The sequence below is a fragment of the Chanodichthys erythropterus genome, chromosome 9, assembly GCF_024489055.1.
Source record: "Chanodichthys erythropterus isolate Z2021 chromosome 9, ASM2448905v1, whole genome shotgun sequence".
Taxonomy (NCBI): Eukaryota; Metazoa; Chordata; class Actinopteri; order Cypriniformes; family Xenocyprididae; genus Chanodichthys; species Chanodichthys erythropterus.
In genome coordinates this window covers 22,024,843-22,047,863 of record NC_090229.1, presented here as the reverse complement: position 1 = coordinate 22,047,863, position 23,021 = coordinate 22,024,843, and the positions used below count along the sequence as shown (strand labels likewise).

At 36.7% G+C, this 23,021-nt stretch overlaps 2 protein-coding genes across 3 annotated transcripts in view; both read right to left on the bottom strand.

The window, feature by feature from the left end:
• Positions 1-6: 6 nt before the first annotated feature.
• On the bottom strand, positions 7-16,626 carry mgll (monoglyceride lipase). Its single transcript, XM_067395054.1, has 8 exons — positions 16,442-16,626; positions 15,160-15,304; positions 6,536-6,642; positions 5,577-5,713; positions 3,218-3,328; positions 2,490-2,579; positions 611-826; positions 7-504 (listed from the first exon to the last, which is right to left on the bottom strand). The coding sequence occupies exons 1-8, from the start codon at positions 16,587-16,589 to the stop codon at positions 388-390; spliced, it is 1,071 nt and encodes a 356-aa protein (XP_067251155.1). The 5' UTR covers positions 16,590-16,626; the 3' UTR covers positions 7-387.
• Positions 16,627-16,980: 354 nt separating this feature from the next.
• The window catches only part of LOC137027159 (solute carrier family 26 member 6), a 16,985-nt gene continuing 10,944 nt past the window's right edge, over positions 16,981-23,021 (bottom strand). Inside the window, exons 10-19 of one of the 2 annotated variants that reach the window (XM_067395047.1) lie at positions 22,716-22,793; positions 22,474-22,569; positions 22,164-22,270; positions 21,710-21,779; positions 19,703-19,795; positions 19,365-19,505; positions 19,035-19,259; positions 18,897-18,951; positions 18,417-18,535; positions 16,981-18,272 (exon numbers count right to left, since the gene is read on the bottom strand). In XM_067395047.1, coding sequence (XP_067251148.1) covers positions 18,249-18,272; positions 18,417-18,535; positions 18,897-18,951; positions 19,035-19,259; positions 19,365-19,505; positions 19,703-19,795; positions 21,710-21,779; positions 22,164-22,270; positions 22,474-22,569; positions 22,716-22,793 — 1,008 coding nt within the window. In that variant the 3' untranslated portion in view covers positions 16,981-18,248. The remainder of the gene's footprint in view (positions 18,273-18,416; positions 18,536-18,896; positions 18,952-19,034; positions 19,260-19,364; positions 19,506-19,702; positions 19,796-21,709; positions 21,780-22,163; positions 22,271-22,473; positions 22,570-22,715; positions 22,794-23,021) is intronic. The other variant, XM_067395046.1, reaches the window with a different exon arrangement.

The following is a 23,021-nucleotide window of genomic DNA, read 5'->3' as shown; positions in this document are numbered from 1 at the left end:
ACTGCATCTCTAATGAGCAGTGGACATCACAAAGAGCAAATTGCAGCTGTGTTCTATTACTGTGGCAACACAGTAAAAAAAGAGCTCAGCACCAAGGGCCAACCGGGTGCATTATATTCCTCATTATGATTGCTATGGGAACACACAAGCCATGCCCTGTAGTTTGACGGAACATAAATTCCCACAGAACCCTTACTGGCCATATTAAAGCTTAATTGGAACTTAAGGTCAAAGGTCATTTATTAATGACCTCTTACATCACCTAGATAAATTATAATGAGGGTAGTTTTGTTGGCATGTAGTGCAATCAGTCATCTCTTTGTCAGTAGAGATAAAAGATTTGATAGAGGGCGGGGCTTAGGCAAGTGTGTATGCAGTGATTGACAGCTAAGACCCATCAGAGGTGGGGAGTCTCTCCAGGATCCAGGTTTTCACGTCCTTTAAGACAGAGTCAGCTATCTCAGGTAAGTCATGATGCAGGGCATGGTAGGCATCTTCATATACCTGTTCATCGTAGAAACACAAATTTGTGAGTTAGAATGCACAAGGCAAAGCAAATGACGACAGAATGTTAATTTTTGAATTTTTATTTGGCCCAGGTTTGATTCACCTTCATTTTTTTATCAGTGCTCTTGACCTCGTTATACATTAGATGGGAGCCTCTGATGTCACAAAGCTTGTCGGCATCACCATGAAGAAGTAAGAAGGGCCACGTGATGTTGGGTAATTCTCTCTCAATGCGAGCCGCTGCGTCCATTAGCTGCATTCCGAACGAGACGCGCAGCCCTCCGTGATAATTTAGCTCATCTGTGTCATATGCCTCCACCTGAGGGAGAGGTAAAGATGATGTAGGATTAAAAATATGATCTTCATAGCAGAAACTCGTTGCTTAAGATTATACTCAATAAACAGGGAACAATAAACAGTATTGGCGCTAATGCGTTACAAGTAACTTGAGTTATGTAATCAGATTACTTTTTCAAGTAACTCAGAGGTTTCCAAACTCAGTCCTGGAGGACGGTGGCCCTCCAGGACTGGGTCTGGACACCCCTGAAGTAACTAGTACAGTAATGTATTACTTTTTCAATTTACAACAACATATCTAAGTTACTTTTTCAAATAAGTAATGCAAGTTACTTTTTCACGTTTATTAATGCACAGCTCTCCTGTCCTGTTCATGTTGAAAGAAATAAAGTGCCGAGAAGTTGTGTGCGCTGTGTAAACATGACGGTTATTGTAGTTCTAGACTAAACACGAACATGCATTTACTCATCTCAGTTTCACGAAAACATTCTGTATTCCTCAAAATGAATAAAAACAGTGAAGTGTAATCTGGGAATTCTATGCAAACCTGTAATAATGAACTATATTAAATTACACATGTACTTTATGTATTTAATCTCACTTTCTCGCCTTCAATGATCTAATTCAACCAATATAAGCAATAATAAGCAAAAATAAATAAATAAATACTTTAGATTAGATTTAAGAAATAAGAGAAATAAAGAGTACTGAACTTCCTTCTCCTGTATCCTATTGGTCTTTAATCCAGAACAGCAGCACAGCTGAAAGGTTTGTTTGAGCTGTGCCCTCTACTGTACAGGTGGAAATATGCATTTCCTTCAGCCTAAAGCTTATTCATTTCACTTTTGGTATGAAAGCGCCTTAAAGCTGCTGTCTGCGATTTTTGGCCCTCTAGCGGTTAATAAACAGAACGGCACGCATCTTGCGGAGGAACATTGTAGCCGGAGCTACTTTTCTTCATGTAAGTCTATGGCGAGTCATGCAGTTACTGACATACTCTGTGGCGGTCCTACCAGTCCGGTCTGAAATAGTCCGAATATAAACACTTATTATAAGTGTACCATAATGATTCAGGATAAGACAAAAACACGGTTTGGAAAATGGATTCATGATGTATATTCTCATTATATTATTTTTGTAAATTTTTAACACAAAAAAAGTTGCGGACTACAGCTTTAACATTTGCCAAAAAAAATTTTTTTGTGTGTAGTTATTAAAAAACAAACAAGCAAGCCCAGCCCAGGTATGAAAAAGTTACTTTTCATAAAAAGTAACTAACGCAATTAGTTACTTTTTTTGGGAGTATAGCGCAATACTGTAATGCTTTACTTTTAAAAGTAACTTTCCACAACACTGACAATAAACCATACAAAACAAATTCTTGAACAATTCAAATGACATTAATTGGACTGTAAGATGTTTATGTTGTCTACTATGGCTGAATAAATGTTTTTGTCAGCGTAACAGTATTCCAGAGCCAAGCTATGAAGAAAATTACATTCATATGCTATCATCACTGTGCATGTGCCTCACTCAGAAAGAGTAGGTTTACTGTGTAAATAATGTTTCAAAAGCTAACATAACATAACATCATTGGCAGATTGTCTATTCAAACACTAACTCTCAGTGTGAAATTTACACACATGTGCATTTCTACAGAAGACCTTTCGCATACATTCCTGTACCTGTTTGGGATCCCGCGAGACCCATTTTGATTCAATCGAGCCGAGAGTGAGTTTTGGAGTCAAACGGCTTAGAATTTTTGCCAGGAAAACCTGCAAAGAATCCAAGAAACCACAGATATTTTTGAAATCTATTTTAAAAATCTGAATATCTAAAAGCAGTAGTAACATTTCTGTTGCATCAGACTTAAATATTTACATATTTATAGTATTTATACATATTTATAATATAGAGTTAAATATTTACATATTTAAAATACTTCATAGAAACATTCTCAGATTTACAAATTAAACAGCTAATAAAAATGACAATGTTCACTTCATATTGAATAAACATACCATGGCCCAAAAAGGTATCTGGACACCTAATCCACTCATAAAATATTCTATGTTAAAACAATACATACTCTTCAAAATGAAGACAAAGGCTATGCTTTCTGTTTGTTACATGCAACTGGAACATATTCGTAGTTGAAATGTGATGAGAACTAATTTCATACATGCACTAAAAACTTGAATTAAATGCAAATACAGAGAGGCAGAGATTGATTGAATAGATGAAAACACTGAGCTTTACTGCTGTTATTTGACAGCTGACATTTGAAAGCTATTGTTATTTGATTGCTTTTAACAGTCTGACTGCAGGGGGCAGCAGATCTAATTTACAGCCTCATGTTTAAAGGCAAAAAGAAGAATTTGCTGTCAATATGGTGTGTTCAGTGACTTTTTACCTTGAAGGGTGTGGCAGATTCAGCGTTCATTTGAACCATGGGGGCAATGAGAACCACACCTGCAAAATCCTGCGGCCTCTCGCATGCGGTCAGAATGGAAATGGCCCCTCCCTGTAGTAAAACAAACAGACCCCGTCATGTTATTGAAAACTGGGACAAACACTAGTTAAGTTGTAGATTACTTAGTACTTATATATATATATATATATATATATATATATATATATATATATATATATATATATATATACATACACATATATACAGCACCCTAAAAGTTGGTAAAAAAAATATAAAAGCTATAATATGCTTAATTTCTTGTATACATGAAAATATATAGCTGCCTTTATTTTTAATTTATTTTCAGGAAGCTGTCAGTAAACACACTGAATGAAAAAATATGACAATAAACATGTTTTCTTTCCTCACATGGGTAAATCTGAGTGAGAAGTCCCTAATTTGTAATTTTCTGATGCTCTACTCCTCTGCTTTCTTTACTTTGCTTCTATTATGAACCTATCTATGAATATTCATGAGTAGAGGCCTGAATTCAAAAGAGGTGGAGAGATTAAAGAGCAGTTCCCACCACATTTCTAAGAGACTCCAATAATGGGCTGTTTTAAGTTACACTCTCTCACACACACACACACACACACACACACTTTCAGTCTAGACATACAAACCCAAACACACACACTCAGTTTAGACACACAAAACCACATGCACACTAACACTAAAGATTCCTCAAGAAAATAGGTGGTCTGCTTTGATGTGATTATATGAGGTAATTGCTTTTAAATTAGAATTTATGCATCATGGGAGTAACTAGGAATACACTCCCTACACACAGATAATTAAACTCACAACAGCTTGCATCTGTACGTGCCTTTCCTTCACACACACACACACACACACACACACACACACACACACACACACACACACACACACACACACACACACACACACACACACACACACACACACACACACATACACATTTTTATCTGTAAACATGTGATAGGAAAGCAAATGTTTATTCAGCCAATAGCTTCAGTTCCTCAGGTCTCAGGAAGCAACAAATTCAAGGACACACAATCCCACGACTGGGTGTAACAACATTGTACATTTCTTTGTAAGGAAGCATTGTGTGAAAAAACATAATTTTCCATATTTCTTATTAAAGACTTAAGGCTGTGATTATATAAGGACCAAACAGCCTGGTGTTACATAAGATACTAGATTAGAGAGAAAAAGGGGGGTGAATTAAATAAAGTCAGGGAAAGAGAGGGAGATGGAGAGCAGCAAAAACATATTTCATTATTTAGACTGAGAATCTGCTCTGAAGGAACAGGAGAGAGGTGCATTATGGGTATTAGCAGTAGATGAAGAATTTCCTATTCTCACTTTACCAGAATGCCCATGAAGTGGGATATTTATACCTTATAACTATCCCAGAAACATCACTATGACACAACTTGTGTTCATATGTTCATAAAAATACAGTGCAGATGCATCCAGACACATTTCTAGTCTACATGGCTCATGAAGCTTCTTGAGTATGCAGCTGGTCTGTTTTATTAATAGGAAGTGTTGAGTAAAAACAAAAGTAAAGAGCTTCCAGCTGGATTCTTGCTCATATTCAATCATCCAGAGTTTGGGTCTAACACACACTGAGCATGGGAAATGTAACAAAGCAAAAGCAAACGGGTCTTCCTGTGGCCTCCACCCCATGAATCACAGACAGTTGAAAATAGTTTAGTTTAACTGTATCAACAGTTGTAGCTGGCTTTCAATAGTTGTTAAACAGAGGGTTAAATGTTTGCATAGAAATTTCCCCACAAAAAATATTTACATCTTTTTGAGATGTCTGCTTTTCGGAAAGAATTTTAATATAAACACAGGTAACGTGTAAATATGAATATGAGACATATTTGCACATTTGTAAGATTGCGAACAAATAAAAGAGCTAAAAATAGGTCTGCTAAAATCGAGCTGCATGAATGCAAGGATACAATATGTAAAATTTCGATAACATGCCTAACTATGCAAACTTCTGCTGGATAGTGAAATACAAATGCGGTTTTCTTTCTCTTACCTTAATGTATATTCACTCTTATTGTTTTTTCTTTTAATAATTTTTTACAATTATTTATATAAATTATGCTTTCTTTTTGTTATAGTTTATTATCTTTCACATTTATTTTTCACTGGCCACAGCTTGTACAATGAAAATGTAGGATTATTTGTCATGCAACAACATTAAAAAAGAGAAAAGGAGCTAGAAAGAGACAGAAAGCATACATCTTCTGTTTGCATATGGAAAAATATAGGGGAATAATTTCAAAATATATGTTACCATTGAATGTCCAATGATGAAGACAGGCAGCTCGGGGTACTGGCCCTTCATGATGTCAATGTGCAGAAGGGAGTCTCTGATGTAAATCTGGAAGTTTTTGATATCCATTCTCTCACCTTCACTTTGCCCATGACCAACTGAGACAGAAAGAGAAAGAGAATAACACTCCTGACATCTCTTTCCATTTACCAGTGTCTTTGTATATCAGCTCTCCATTTAAACAGGAGATAAAAGAGGACTGTCAATCACTAAATCATGCCAACAGCTCACAAAGAAGAGCTCAGGAAATTTCGGGACACAATCGACATGACATTTAGTCAACCAAATTAACATAAAATGAATAATGGAACAAACAAATGAATAGAATAGAATAAAGAACAGAATTAAGCATGTGGTATACATATACTGAGAGGTGAAATTGCTTGTTAGAGGAGAAGCGAAACAGGAAGAGTGCAAGAAACAGATAGAGAGAGAGAATGACTGTAATGGTTTCTGTTTGTTATATTTCAATAGAACCAATTACTCACACCGAGACACCAGACAGTCAAATCACACACTCGCAGAACCCCAACTGCTCATCACAAGGTGGCTTGCTGTCTCTCTGTGTGAATCATTAGTTACCATGGCACTGCCACTAAACCTCTTTAACATTCTGTACACATAGCACCTGCTATTTTCTATATTCTCTTGTTTCATTTCATTTTTGTCATTTCTCAACTCCATCCCCCACTCTAAACCCAGGATGTCCATGCCCACAACATCTGTTATAAATGACAGGAAAACAGGGTGGATGAATTACCAGGAATCAAATGTGGGCGTAAATACATTTTTCACCCCGCACTCTCACAGACTCATAAAGAGCACGCCCTCCTACACCACCCAAAACACTGCTGCGCCGTTGCTAACCAACAAATCTGTGTTGGGGATTTCAGCCGTTTGATTAGGAGTCTTCCACTCACCGTGGTCGTGGGCGAACACCAGAATGCCATGCTGGGTCAGACTGTGAGCAATGTCAGCATATCCCCCACAGTGCTCTCCTGCTCCATGGGCAACAAACACCAGTGCCCTGATGGAGGAAAAATTAAAATTATTGAACAATTCCAGTTCCTTAACAGTTTCATTAATAATTCTTTAGTACTCTTCAATAATAAATACATTTACAAGACTTACAGAGTTCAATGTTTGAACTCTTACTAGACTCTCTTTGAGTCATTTCTTTGGGAATCAGACTACTCTGGTTTCTCTGAATGTTTCCTGATTCACTAAAAAGAACAGACTCATTAGAGTCATTTGTTCTGTAATTGAGCTACAATGGTCACTCTGTCTGTTTCAGGTTGTACATTCAGCAGCACTGTTACGGCGGGGTTGTCGTGAGAAATCAACCGGTTTCCCTCAGCTGTCCTCTAATAATCGTATGCTACTAAGTACAAACAAATGACATTGATTTATAATATATATTTGATTGCTTGCTATATATTGCATAATAAAAAAATGAAAATTCATTTGATAAAATGTTAATAAACAATATAATAAAAATATTAATAATCAAATAATTGAACATCATTACATTGATCTTAAAATATTGAACTGAAACATTAGAAAGTGCAGATAAGTAAGTGCATTAAAGGTGCCCTAGAACTTTTTTTAAAAGATGTAAGAGTAAGTCTAAGGTGTCCCCTGAATGTGTCTGTGAAGTTTCAGCTCAAAATACCCCATAGATTTTTTTTAATTCATTTTTTTAACTGCCTATTTTGGGGCATCATTATAAATGAGCCGATTCAGGGCTACTGGCCCTTTAAATCTCCTGCTCCACGCCCACGGAGCTCGCGCTTGCCTTGAATAGTGCATAAACAAAGTTTACACAGCTAATATAACCCTCAAATGGATCTTTACAAAGTGTTCGTCAAGACTGCAAGTGTTTAATAATGAAAATAGCGACGGCTCTTGTCTCTGTGAATACAGTAAGAAACGATGGTAACTTTAACCACATTTAACAGTACATTAGCAACATGCTAACGAAACATTTAGAAAGACAATTTACAAATATCACTAAAAATATCATGATATCATGGATCATGTCAGTTATTATTGCTCCATCTGCCATTTTTCGCTATTGTCCTTGCTTGTTTACCTACTCTGATGATTCAGCTGTGCACATCCAGACGTTACTGGCTGCCCTTGTCTAATGCCTTTCATAATGTTGGGAACATGGGCTGGCATATGCAAATATTGGGGCGTACATATTAATGATCCCGACTGTTACGTAACAGTCGGTGTTATGTTGAGATTCGCCTGTTCTTCGGAGGTCTTTTAAACAAACGAGATTTATATAAGAAGGAGGAAACAATGGAGTTTGAGACTCACTGTATGTCTTTTCCATGTACTGAACTCTTGTTATTTAACTATGCCAAGATAAATTCAATTTTTAATTCGAGGGCACCTTTAATTGTCATTATAATGTAGTTCAAGCAACATATCATAACATGATTTTGTGGGAATTATAATCAGGCACTAAAGAGAGTACCCATTGAAGACTTTGGTTCATCTTCAGAACACAAATGAAGACGAATGAAATCTGAGAGCTTTCTGTCCCTCCATAGACAGCTATGCAAGTTCATAAAGAGATCGTAAAACTAATCCATATATATCGAGCTGTTTAGGACTTGATCACTTTATATGCTGAACAGATTGAATTTAGACTTTTATTCACATATAAACATTGATCAGCGAACAACTTTTTGAAGCGTCAAAGTTTCAGTTGCGTAGCCGTCTATGGAGGGACCGAAATCTCTCAGATTTCAACAAAAAAAAATCTTAATTTGTGTTCTGAAAATGTGCGAGTTTTACGGGTTTGGAACGACATGAGGGTGAGTAATTAATGACAGAATTTTCAGTTTTGGGTGAACTACCCCTTTAAGCCCAAACTATTGCAGATTTGTTATGACCTCAATGCAGCCTCTAATCAGTAACAAAAAGAGTCTTTGTAAATGTATAATGGGCTCACATGGTCTCAGAGGACTGAGAGTGTGTAGATTTACTTCTATTTGCAGAATATGTTCATCTTTCTGTTCATTTCCCAGTCGTACACAGACATGCATTTACTAAAAATAAACCCTCACAATCTAAGAGCTGCTGGTGTAAGATAAAATGGAAACGTTTGTGAGTGTGTTTGTTGTCATGACCATCTTCAGATTAAAAAGCTTTAGTCCTTGAACCCTGGGAATGGAGTTTGCTAGTCAGACAGAGAGACTACTGTGTGTGTGTGTGTGTGTGTGTGTGTGTGTGTGTGTGTGTGTGTGTGCGCGCTTTGGAATTCCAAAACAGATCTACAAAGCAATTAAACTACAAAGCAACAAACATCAAGGGCAGAGCAGAGATAAACAGATAATGAAATTCTGTGTGCCCGTACAGTTTTGGCTAAGTTTGCGAAGGCCGAATTTGTGTGTGTCTTTTGACATTGCACTGACAGCTGTATAAATATCCATGTTTGGTAGAGGAATTCTTCTCCAAATGACATTGTACACTAGAGAATGAAACATGCTGACCGGCATGACCCAATTTATCGGACTGTGTATGAGTGTGTTTCACTTCACTTTGCATGGGTTCAATGCCCAGATTATCTATTGAGTGATCTGTCAATCATTAGAGGGGTCGTACAATGAGCTACTGTTGTCTTTTCAACTTTCACCCACTTCCTGTTTCTCTGGTTGCATCTGGCGGCATCAGCGCTGGACATGTGCATGTACGTGACTGTAAAGGGACAGTGTGAGGTGACGTCTGGACTTTCTAAATGCTAAACCAACTACTGAATTCATTGTAAACAGATCGTAGCATCAGCTGCTTACGTCTGTCCTGCCAATTCTTTTAAGTGGAAGTTCAAGTTCCAAAAGACAACCTTATACGTTCATGTTTACTGTCAAAGGTTGGTTTGGTGGAGATGTCACCTGGGTGCATATGAGTGCTAGATGGTCCACAACAATTTTTATTTACAGTAGTTGTGGATTTGGATTTATACTTAGACATTATCAAAGACTACTTTTTGTCAAGGTTTAGTTTGTTTGTTTGAAATGTTGATTTGAAGTGTCAGTTTTTGCATTATTTTTACTTCAGTCAAACCTGAACGCAGAAGAGGACATTTTGTTACAAGTAACATCAAAATTCAATAAAAATGTAACAAAAATGAACAGGTATGTTTTATCACAGCTTAATAAATCTGGATCTGGTCTGATTTCAACCTTTTATTTGAGTCTTTGGCTTAATTTTACCATAATGTTACAGCCACACCAGTTCATTTGTGTGTATAATAGTGTGTTGTGTGTATGTCTGTGAGTATGTGTGTCTGTTTTGCACGTTGTTTCTGCACAGTGGCTGATTTGTAGTTTATACCACCAAAAGTTTCTCTGAATTTTGGTATTTTTTCGTATTTCCTATTCATTTCCTATGGTGGTCAGTTTTGACAGCGAAAAGCAAAGTGTGACTCATTAACCCATTAACATATCTAAATCATGTCCATGATTTTTTGTGTGTGTGTTCATATAACTAACAAAAGTCAAAAGTGACAAAAGTCACCAAATTTTGTCCCATTCTGACAAAGCAAAAAAAATTTAAATTTCAAAATGTAAAAATTTTTGGTCATTTTTGACCAAAGAGGAACAGGGGGTTAATCAGATTTACCAAATTTGATGGTATTACAAATAAATAAATTTTACTGTATTGATAGCACACACACACACACACACACACACACACACACACACACACACACACAAAAACTGAATTTAGTTCTGTGAAAGGAAAAATTTAGTCTTTTTTCTTGCTTGCTTCCTAACATAGTTGTTAAATAAACCTGGAATTTTATATTATGAATATTTTTGGCTCTTCGACAAATTGATTTTGTTCTTCTTTTGCAAGTCACTTTGGATAAAAGTGTCTGATAAATACATGAATGTAAATGTAAAAATAATACTTTTAGATTAAGATTTATATATTTTACTCAGGGTCATTGGCATCAAAAAGTTTGAAAACCGCTGATATAAAGAGCAGCGTCTAATTTAAACATTATCAAACATTTAACATTATTAAACATTATATTAAACATTAGGTCCGGTGGGATTCAAATTTGGGTGGGTTTATTTGACCTAGTTTGGATGCAGTTACATAAAAACACATATTGGATCAGTTTATTGCAGCATGACGTGTAGTTAGTTTTTTCCATGCTGTACAGCCCTAAGCTGAGATGTTTCTAAACAGCTAGCAAACATACACACAGAATCTTCAAGCGATCAAACAGGTTAAATATTTCACCATAAACAGAATGACAGAGCGCAGCACTGGAGGGGATCCTGGTAGCGTTCCTTTAGATGTTTGATATAAGCATGTCTGATGACTTCATTAGCTTGACGTTCACATTCAGTCACATGGGAAATGCTACATCTTCCACATTACTAAATAGTTAGGGTTTTATAACATTTAACTGAGTATCACATGGTTTGTGGTTTACCAATTCACTCTTATAATATATGCACACGAACATGTACAGATACACACACTCTCGTGTCATATACACTCACACAAGCATTAGAGATCAAATTAGTCTGAGAGAGGGAAAGAGGTGGTAACTATGGTAACGGCATGCTCCCCTGGGCCACACTACGGCCACTTCAGGGTGAATAGCTGATGGCAAAACAACTGCTCTGTAACAATAGTCAAAGAGAGTTTGACCTGTTTGACATAATCATGACACCCACACAAACATACAACTTCCTGTATGAATGTGTGCAGTTAGATTTATGGAAGCATCATCTGACAAACCCACATGCTCTAAAATATGACCTATTTTATAATTACTCAGAAGAGCTGCAGCTGATGACATATAGTAGAAAAGTGTACTGTAGCAGATCTGTACTGTGAGAATGTGTGTGTCTATAAGTGCTCATAGAGGGGCCATAGGCGGGGGCTTTTGACTCAAATTCTGCATGGAAACCAAGACATTTCCTTCAGCATTCACCGCATAGATACTGAGTGGGCCCCTTTCTATTTCACTTTAACCAGAGGATAAATTTAGGACAGTATAGTCATTTAACAAGGCAGTGTTTATGAGAAACTGGTTTTATATCACTTCAAAACCATGTGAGTGAAAACAGGCACTGTCTGTATGATATAAATTCTCAGTTAAGTAAACATATTATTATCAACAAGTCTGTCAAATGCATGACTTCAATGTGATTTCAAAAGGGTAGTGCCCATGAGGAGCAGACTGAATATGAATTTTTCTTTCTCTTCATTTCACATCAGTTTACATCATTTACTATGTTATTTCTCCAATGTGCTGTTCATATTTCAGTTCGTTACAGAGCAATCAATGTAGCCCAGTTCATGCGTAAATTACTTGTATGAGCCTATTCTTGTAGTGATTAATTCAAAAAGACTGAGGCTGCTTCCAAAATCACATCTTTCTGAGTAGGTACTTCTTTTGAATAAGTACTTGATTTGTGACAAGTAAAAAGTATGTTCCATAGTATGAATGTAATCTTGACATACTGCATTCTTCATGTTGACTTTTGACCTTCAGTGCAGTGTCAGTTGTGTCGCTACACTGTCATTCACAATTCCTCTCCTGTGGCCTCATGGGGAAGTAAAGTGTCCACTAGATGCAGACTTCACAATTTTGCCAGAAGAAGTAAATCATCTGGGTACTTTGTGCCTACTGTTTTATGAATACTGAGAATTTGGACATTCTGAATTCACAGATTTAAAGGGGGGTGTATTGGTATTTCATGAATTCTGACTTATTTACAGAGCAGCATTTTCATGCTAAACATGGCCAAAGTTTCAGAACACGAGTTGGACTTATGACAGAGTATTTCTGTGCCAAATCCACTACTTCCGGTTGTGGACATGTTTCACCAAATTTTTTTCAAGTATGGCCACGTAATAAAGTATACAGAATTCCTTGTATAGGCACTTCTTCCTGATAAGCGTGCACACACACATCACCCAGAACAAGAACAAGAGCACGCCTATCAACGCGTTTCGTTCGGGATACAGAAGCCAAGAGATTTTTCAACATTAGCTGTGTCCCAATTCAGGAGCTGCTCCCTTTGAAGGCTGCATACATCATGGAGGCAGTCTCATTTAAGAAATATAAGTGTTAGATTGCAACGTAAGAAAGAAATGACAGTATTTTACACCTCACAATGAATATCAGTCAATTTTATTACGGTTACTTTTCTTAAATATGACATTATTTAGTTATGACATTATATAGTTATTCTATCGTTAATCTGACATCATTTTAACGTTCCCATAATGTCATTTTAAAGTTCTACTAACTTTATTCTAACATTCCCAGAACGTTATTCTAACATTAATCTAACGTTCCCCTAACGTTATTCTACTGTTATTCTAACATTATTCAATCATTATTCTAACGTTATTCTAACGTTAATCTAACATTAATTTAACGTTCCCATAATGTCATTTTAAAGTTCTACGAATGTTATTCTAACGTTCTCAGAATGTTTTTCTAACATTATTCTAACATTATTCTAACGTTCCCAGAACATTATTCTAACGTTAATTTAACATTCCCATAACGTCATTTTAAAGTTCTACTAACATTCTTCTAACGTTCCCAGAATGTTATTCTAACGTTATTCTAACATTCCCCTAACGTTATTCTAACGTTAATCTAATGTTATTTTAATGTTCCCATAACATCATTTTAAGGTTCCCAGAACATTATTCTAACGTTCCATAATGTTATTCTAACGTTCCCAGAACGTTATTTTAACATTCCCATAATGTTATTCTAACATAGAACTTTAAAATAACGTCATGGGAACATTAAAATAACGTTAGATTAACATTAGAATAATGTTAGAATAACCTTTTGGGAACGTTAGAATAATGTTAGGGGAACGTTAGAATAACATTAGGATAATCTTAGTAGAACATTAAAATAATGTTATGGGAACATTAAAATAACGTTAGATTAATGTTAAAATAATGCTAGAATAACGTTCTGGGAATGTTGTGGGAACGTTAAAATAATGTTAGAGTAACCATTGAATAATGTTAGGGGAATGTTAGAATAATGTTAGGGGAATGTTAACAAAACATTAGAATAAGGTTAGTGGAACATTAAAATAATGTTATGGGAATGTTAAAATAACGTTAGATTAACGTTAGAATAACGTTCTGGGAACATTAAAATAGCATTAGAACAACGTTCTGGGAACGTTAGAATAACATTAAAATAATGTTAAGGGGATGTTAGTAAAATGTTAGGAGAACGCTAGAATAACATTACAGGAACGTTAAAATAATGTAAGAAAAACGTTCTACAAACAAAAAAAACTAACGTTCTATTTCCGTAAAGGAAACTTTCCTGACTAACCAAAAACAAACCTTAAAAGAGAACGTTCTGGGAACCAAAAATTGTTAACTAGATGCACTGAATTCTTTAGTGGGTTTATTTATGTTTTTTTTTTTTTTTTCAGCAGAGAGAGAGAGAGAGAGAGAGAGAGAGAGAGATTTCTCCATATAGCCTAAATGCTGCACCTTTAAAAACAGGAATTTACGGCTGTTTCTCAATATGCGTTCTTCAGCGATCTTGCGTCCTTGTGTTCTTGCTTTACGTCATCATCAACCGTCGAAGTTCGTTCCAATACTCAAGAACGCAAGAACGGAGGACGCATGAAAGTACCCGGATGTGCTCTTGATATCGAGGATGCATCGAATGCAAACTTGAGGGAATCGAACCGTTAAAAATCCCAGAAGACGCTGCGGCGGTCGACGTACGGAAGCCTTTAAGCTTTGAAGTTCTCGTGAGATTCCAGCTACAAGCTCGCAAATACGTGACGGCTCGTGAAAGTAAACCGTTTAAAAGCATAACAGCCAACTCATTTTCATAAATACACGCGGTGAAATAAAAAGATAATTATATGAAAACAATGTCTATAATTATATGATATATATATATATTTTTAACAGGTTATGACATTTGTTTGTGATGTTATGTTGTATTTACTGTGCATTAGCCACTTATAATATGCTGGGACGGTCAGTTGGTCAGTTGAGCAACAAGATCGCAGCACATCTCAATTCTCAAATGATGCGTTCTCTGTCCTGGCAAGACCGGACTCCACGAGAACGCAAGTCCGTTCTCTGCGTTCTTGGAATTGAGAAACAGCCTACAAGTTAGCCTACTTCCCTCGTCTATTTCCCTTACTCACCAACTTCACATCACAGCATCACGTGACTGCACGGGCCAACAGTTCTTTTGTAATAAAAGATAAGTTCTGCGGAAAACCGTAGATCAACCAACTGTTAACGTTTACTGCAATATAAACCAGCACTGTTATAGCCTATTTGAAGAACGCGTGTAGCTTTTTAAAGTAGCTGTAGAGGTGCTGGAATGGAAATGCGGCTTGGAAGTGGGTTAAAAATAAGCTCCGTTAGGAAACCTCCGTAAACGTTTCTCAGCTTGTCGTCCTGCTCTACCGGAGACTGTAACGGAAGGATTTGTCCCAAGAGGCCTGACCTAATCTTCTGTGTCTGTTTTGTCATGTCTCGCACTTACTTCGGCGGACTGTCAGGCTCCCAGTAACGGCAGAACAAGTGCAGTCCGTCGGCGTTGACGATGTGCGGCAGGTCCTTGTAAGGGACACCTTGTGGTGACCGACGAGTCCCCTCGGGTTCCGGCATGTCCCCCCCGAGGGCTGCGTCTGAAATAAAGAGATGGAGCGCTGTCAGAAGCTCGCTGCTGTACCAGTACGAAACAGCGGCGACTAACAGGCAGGTGGCTAGCATATGCATTCCGGGAATTTCATTCATCTGGTGCAGCGCACCGTACAGCGACCGGCAGAGTGTTTTCAATTACACTCGCTGACGTCAGGAGAGATAACACGGATTGCCCTGACCCCTTCGCAATGTTCTTGGACCGACAGTTCAAAGAAAGTCTATTGTCATCGCGCCGCGCGGTTTCCCGTACACACAAGCAAAAATAGCACGCGCACTGCGGGTCTGTTGTGACTGACAGCGCGTCAAGAGAGAAGCTGCCAATGCATCGACCAGCCAATTAATTGAGAGCCAATCTATGAATTTGGGTCGATGGAGAATCGAGGCCAGCATTGACTGATTTATATAGACATCTAAACGTGTGTCCTGTCATTCAGTGTTTCTCCGGGCTTAGAGAATGGATGTTTTCATGCGTTACACATCTTCAATAGTTCTCGACCAATAAGCTGTTTTTGCAAATGACAGATACAGAATATTATATTAAGTGTTTACATTTGCAGAACCTGTTATTAATTTGACACAATAATAACTAAAACTGTACACTTCCACAATAATAATAAACAAAATATGTTGTGAAAATTGTATTAATAATAGCTAGGCTATAGCCATCTTTTTATTCAAATGTATTTTCACAGATTCACGAGTTTCTTAGATGACTATATAGCCGTAAAATGTCACCAAACCGATTTTCTGTTTGCACAACATCCATCTAAATGGCTTTTTTTTTGTTTTGTTTTGTTTTTTGTATTTCTGACTGAGTGTAAGCTACATGTCCTTTTTAAGTGTAATTTCATTCTGTTTTTAAATACACTGGTATCCATAACAAGGACAAGTGGTCATACAAGCGTGGAGAACAACTGAATGATATAAAACAAATCTGTTTTCAATCCCTAAACACGCAGTTGCTTTAAAGAATGTGAATTCCAGGGACTCGATGCGCGTGTCTGGCTCAGATCAAGTCTGTATTCAATAGGCTAGTGCTTGACAAAGGTGACTACGTAGTATTTAATGCAGAAACATATTTACTAGATATCAAACAACAACAAATCCAACCAGGCACTTACCTGAACCTGCTACAGGCTGAATGCTGGAGACAGAAATTAAGTCAACTTTTCGAGTCAGTGGTCCGGTGTACCGGAGCCGGTGGTTGACAGCGGCGCTCAGCCTGCTGATGTTTCTCGCACTGGGCTCAACTCTGATCCGCACACACATACACAGATGCTGAGCGGCCGCCTGATGGGTGGAGAGAGAAAGAAAAGGGAGCTGTGTGAGAAGAACCCGCTAACACACACACACACACACACACACACGAAACACTCTCTCTCTCTCTCTCTCTCCCGCTCGCTTCTTTTTCTTTGGTTACAGATGAATGAGATTGATTATACTCATTCATCTTGGTATGTCGACTGTCTTTCGACAAGTCTAAGAGCTTTAGATTAAAGTATGAGACTAAAACTGTTCACTTGTTGTATTTTTTATTTCTTTTTTCTTTAATACTGATCAATATAACATAGGCTATTCTTTCTTCACCTTTTTGTGTGCACAATAAGTCCATTTCACACCACTAATGCTTTTGCCACAATAAAGGTGTCATCTGTTCTTGAAACAATACACTGCTAGTTGGACAGGTTCCACATGATCTGTCCCTTTTGGGATTATGCTGGAATGTTCAGACCAGTTTCTCTGAAACTTGTTAAGGGAAGACCTATACTTTTACATAAACACACCATTTTTGAACTCTCTAAATGTGTCTTCATACATGAAAACAGCAACAATCAAATTAAAAATGTTGTATAAACAAAATTAATTCTATTTCTTATACTAAAACTTGATATTAAAAAAAAGAAAAGTAAAGATGTCTGATAGAATTATGTAGTTTATTTTTAAATATCACTGAAATGGTTATTAGTAATTCACACTGACTGACTGTACTCCATACTAGGATTCCAAACTTGGTTAAATATTTCCGTCAAAACCAAAGTAACCGATAGTATAACATAACAGATATAATTTACTAACAATTTCACAAGAATAAGAAAATGACTGTTTATTTAAGTTAAGCTGATTCTATACACATGCATACAAAGTTACACATAGCATACATAGCTTATACACAATAAAATACATAAACTGAATTTTATATGGTAATTACAAAAGTTTGGGGTCAGTAATGTTTTTTAAAAAATTCTCTTATGTTCACCAAGGCTGCATATATTTGATCACAAATACAGTAATATTGTGAAAGATTATTACACTTGATAATTAGTTTATTCCTGTGATGGCAACACTGAATTTCAGTCACACAATCCTTTAAAGGGACATTTCTCCTTATTATCAATGTTGAAAACAGTCGTGTTGCAACATATTTTTATGGAAACTGTGCTACATTCTTTGACGAACAGAAAGATCAAAAGAACAGCATTTATTTAAAACTTAAATGTTGAAATGTCTTTACTGACCACAAACATTTGAACCGAAGTATATATTGCTAAAATGTGAACTCTACTTTCATGTAGTAAAGCTTTCCATGAGTCTGATTACTTAACTGGGTTTACATTCATGCGTAATATTTCAGCGTCATCAACTACCTGGAACTCTACAGTGTCACCACCTGGAATAACCTGTCAAGAATTGCTGGCTTTTTGCCATTACAAAAGTTGACTTTCAGTTTACTTCTACAATACAACTATATGGCAGATTCTCACATTCTCAGATATTTCACATTCAAAAGTGATTATTATTTTAAAAAAACTAATTATTCATCAAAACATCTCCTTTACTTTATTCTTTGTCATTGTGAAATACACAATAAATAACAATCCATCTTTCTTTGTGTTCTGGAGTGTTCCGTATCACGCTTGGTGTTCGGATTTACAAATGTGTTCCCGGCATAACCTGTAAAAGAAGAAAGGCAAATTATGTTTATTCATACATGTTTCTTTGGAAATACTGTCTGGGCCACCAACACTCAGCCCTGTCTGATTAGAAAAACCACTGACATTTGTGTATGTGTGTGTGAGAGATAAGGATGTACAGTACCTCCTCACTGTTTCCTTGCTGGCAATAAAGAACGGCGTCATGTACTGATGAGAAGAGAATCGATTTAGTTAATTTCTCACTGAAGAAATCGCCGTTCTCCATACTCTCTACAACACCTCCTGAAAGAGAAAGAGATTATAATCAATGATGACATGAGCAGTCAAGATGAATGAGGTTCACCTTGACTGCATGCTCATATTTCAGGTGAGATTCCAGGCAACAAAAGGAACACGTGACATAGAGGAGTACAATCTTAAAAATAAAGATTTTTTTTTTGGCATCTAAAGTTCCATGAAGAACCTTTAACATCCATGGAAACTTTCCATTGAACAAAAGGTTATTTACAGTGGAAGATAATTAAAATGTTCTTCGCACTAAGAACTGCCCACTGAAATGTTCTTCTATAAAATCGCCCTTTTGAAATCCTTATTTTTAAGAATGTATTCAGACAAAATGTATTGGTTTGTATCGTTCACTTACTCTGGCAGCCACTTAAGTACACCTGTACACCAGCCTCTCCATAATCTTTATAGATCTGCCATTAAACAAAGGGTTTCAACAGGGTTAAAACATGTTACATATTCATTAAATCATTAATGAGTACAGATTGTGTCTCACGTTGCGTAGAGTTTTAACGCCAACTGTATCCAGGAAGTTGACCGGGCTCAGGTCAAGAATGATTGCCCGTGGGAGCGGCTTGTCGGTGTTTGGGTCAGGCCACGTCTCCACAGTTACTACATGTTTTGGCTCTTTGACTGACATCTTATGTACATCCCCATTTGCCCCTGTGTGTGACAACTCCGGCTCCTCGTCGCTTTCATCTGTGTCCGACAACTGCGGATCCTGGCCATGGTTAAAAGCAAAAAACAGTGGCTCAGCCAAAATTTGCAAACATAGATATTATCTCACACACCCACATGCAATCACACGGTCTCTTCAAACGCAGACCTTAGTAGTTTGAACGGCCGCTTCTTTAGCTCTTTTCTTGGCTTCCTTCTTCGCTTTCTTTGCGGCTTTCTTTTCTTTTCGGAGTCTCTTTGCTTCCAGTTTCTTCTTGTGTGAGAGAAGTTTAGCCACATCTACCCCAGTCTGCACGCAAACACATTTATTTTTACTGCGTGAAAGTCCTGACCTGTGCATGTGTTATATGTTGCTTGTTTGGTCTAATCTCATAATGCATGTTTATGTTAGATTGTATGTTTGGGATAATTACATGTCTTGTAAATGGTATTTATGTAAATGTGTGTGAATGAATATGTATGAGAGTATATATTAGATATGTCTACCTTCTCATAGAGTGCATCGATGTACATTTCAGCGTTGGCAAAGTACAATGTTGCAGATGAACGGAAAATCATTATATCAGGAATCTCCTTCACCTGTAAGAGTGTAAAATGTACAGTGAAATTATAGTTAAAATAATTATTTTATTTAATTAATTAATAATTTATAAAAAATTTAAATATTATAATATAAAAAAATAACTTTTTTCTTAAAAATAAATAATGAGATCAATCATTTCTTTAAAAAAGCAATATTTGCTGATATCTTCAAAAACTGAAGTTATTTACATGTGCAAATACAACCAAATTAAATGTAATATGTTCTGAATGAGGCTCTAGGAGACACCAGAAAAGAAAATCCTGAAAACAATTACTAAACTTTACATTTAAAGTGTTAGTTCACCCCAAAATGAAAATTCTGTCATTAATTACTCAACCTCATTTTTTTCCACACGCTTAAGACCTTCGCTCATCTTTGGAACACAAATTAAGATATTTTTGATGAAATCTGATGGCTCAGTGAGGCCTGCATTGACAGAAAGATAATTAACACTTTCAAATGCCCAAAAAGCTACTAAAGACATATTTAAAACAGTTCATGTGATTACAGTGATTCAGCCTTAATGTTAAAAAAGAGATGAGAAAAATTGAGTGCACCAAAAAAATGAAATAACGATTTTATTCAACAATATCTAGTGATGGATGATTCCAAAACACTGCTTCATGAAGCATCAAAGCTTTACGAATCTTTTGTTTTGAATCAGTGGTTCGGAGCACGTATCAAACTGCCAAAGTCACGCCCCCCAGTGGTGAACCATTGAAATATCAAAACATTTATGACGTAACAAAGCCTCGTTTACTGAAATCACGTGACCTTGACAGTTTGATACACACTCCGAACCACTGATTCGAAACAAAAGTTATGTAAACTTTCGACGCTTCATGAAGCAGTGTTTTGAAATCGCCCCCATCACTAGATATTGTTGAATAAAGTCGTTATTTTGTTATTTGATGCACAAAAAGTATTCTCTTCACTTCATAACATTAAGGTTGAACCACTGTAGTCACATGAACTGTTTTAAATATGTCTTTAGTAGCTTTCTGGGCATCTGAAAGTGTTAATTATCTTGCTGGCAATGGAGGCCTCACTGAGCCGTCAGATTTTATCAAAAATATCTTAATTTGTGTTCTGAAGATGAACGAAGGTCTTACGGGTGTAGAACGACATGAGGGTGAGTAATTAATGACACAATTTTCATTTTTGGGTGAACTAACCCTTTAACTAAAGCAGATGTTGCTATGGAATAGTTGTTTATTGACTGAACGTTTATCACTTGAGTCAATTTCCTCCATCTTCAACAATGGTCATACTGTAATTAAAATTGTTGATGCTTTGCTAAAGGTCAAAGACTGTGTAACTTATGGCCAATTACATTTGACATGGAATTGAAATCTCAAAATAAAGGGTAGTTAGTTAAGTATTCAGTTTCAATAGCACTACAACAAACTGACCACTTTATGCCCCTGATCACCTGCAACATACACATGTAACAAATATTAGATACTTTAAATATTAATACTATTTATAACAAGGTCTCTCTTAAAGCACTTTCAGTTAATAAATGAAACTATAAATTATATGAATAAATGAAACAACAACACCATTCATAAGAACTGTAACGCAAATAGAAACGAACACAATGCAACCAAACAATTACAGACATGTCACACCCTTGCAAAGTTACATGACACATTGTTTCATCAGATTATCTAAGATATGGTCAAATGAAAGAGTAGGTGTTTCAAGAAGTGAGTAGTAGTTCAGGTTATGAGTGTCAGGCTGATGAGAACACATTTTTTCTGGATGAACTAAGGCCTTAATCCAGCTCAACCATTTGACAATTGTGCAACACCTCTGCTGTTCCACATTTAACAACTATGTCAAAACTAAGGAATCAGGTGAATATAATGTAATGATGTTGTAGATGGTGGTGTCGTGGTCATGTTCACCTGATTGTAGTCCTCTACTGGTCTGTAGATGTCAGTGCCAGGAACCTGGCCAAGGAGAGAGTATTTCGGTCTGTTGTAGGGAGAAGAAACAGGTAGTGAAGGAGAAGAAAGGAGTCAAAACAAAGAGGGACAGATGGAGAGATTATATGCAACTGCTAAAAACGATGACGTCAAGAACAGGACTTTACATCCATATGGCAAAGCTAAGGGAACTCAAAAGGAAATGCAATATGACGCTCGAAAAAGCTTCTCCTGGGATCTTCAACAGTACAAAGTGCAACAGGAGACTAGATGTAGAACCAGTTTTACCTTCTCATTTAATTACGCAAATGGTGCACTTGTATCTAGTTTAGTCATTTAGGGTTTAAGATTATTGGAATATGGTGCATTTTCCATGGTTTAGTGTGTATTTGTGAATTATTTAGACTTTGTGTATGTGGTTTCTGTCACCCACAGCTGAGTTCTGAAGACGACAGTGAGGATGGAGAAGGCGATAGATGCAGCCAGTCCCATATCAGGATTGAACAACACTGTCAAGATCATAGTCATCACCCACACCACCTAAACACACAAACAACAGAGATAATAATATCTAAACCGTCAATTCAGATTTTTCAATTTTTCCTTCATTTTTTTCTTTGTCGCTTTATTCACTCCCTTCTGCTCTAAGTCCTATTTTTTTGTGTGTGTGTGTGTGTGTGTGTGTGTGTGTGTGTGTGTATAGGTCTATTTTTATTGTGTTGCATAAGCTTTCTCCTTCTCACCATATCCACTTTGTTGGTCCTCCAGAGAGAGCAGATGTCTCCAAACTGCTTCATCATGCCATGCAGGTTTACATAGATTATAGCAGCCAGCACTGCCTAAAGAAACCAGCACACACATGAACAATTTGTACATATATTCCTATGTAAATGGACACATTAGCATATTCATGAACTCAGCACTGAAAACTTATATTATGAATATTCATGACAGGCCCACACTAGGGCTGAATCAGGGTACTAACCTTTGGCAGCTCCTCAAAGAGTTCTCCAATCTTTAACAAGATCACCAGAATTACCAGAGCAGAAATCGCTCCAGCCACCTGAAAGTTTGACAGAGAGAGGTTTCAATTTAAACTTTTGCTCAACAAAACCAACCAGCAGTTTAACAATCTAATGAATGAACCATCCCCTTGTGAAAAAGAAGCACACTTTAGCATACCTTTAAAAAGTGTACTTATTACAGAGATAATATACTATGAATATAATTAAGTGCAAACTGAATGTTTCTGGACACTTAATTGCATGTTATTTGCAAATTAAAAGGAAAT

Coding starts and splice junctions, on each gene's coding strand:
- mgll (XM_067395054.1), bottom strand. CDS start 16,589: ATGTGTGTGCGGATCAGAGTTGAGCCCAGTGCGAGAAACATCAGCAGG. Junction 15,305..16,441: donor TCAGCCTGTAGCAGGTTCAG/GTAAGTGCCTGG, acceptor TCTTTATTTCAG/ACGCAGCCCTCGGGGGGGAC. Junction 6,643..15,159: donor GAGCCTGACAGTCCGCCGAA/GTAAGTGCGAGA, acceptor TTCCTCCATCAG/GGCACTGGTGTTTGTTGCCC.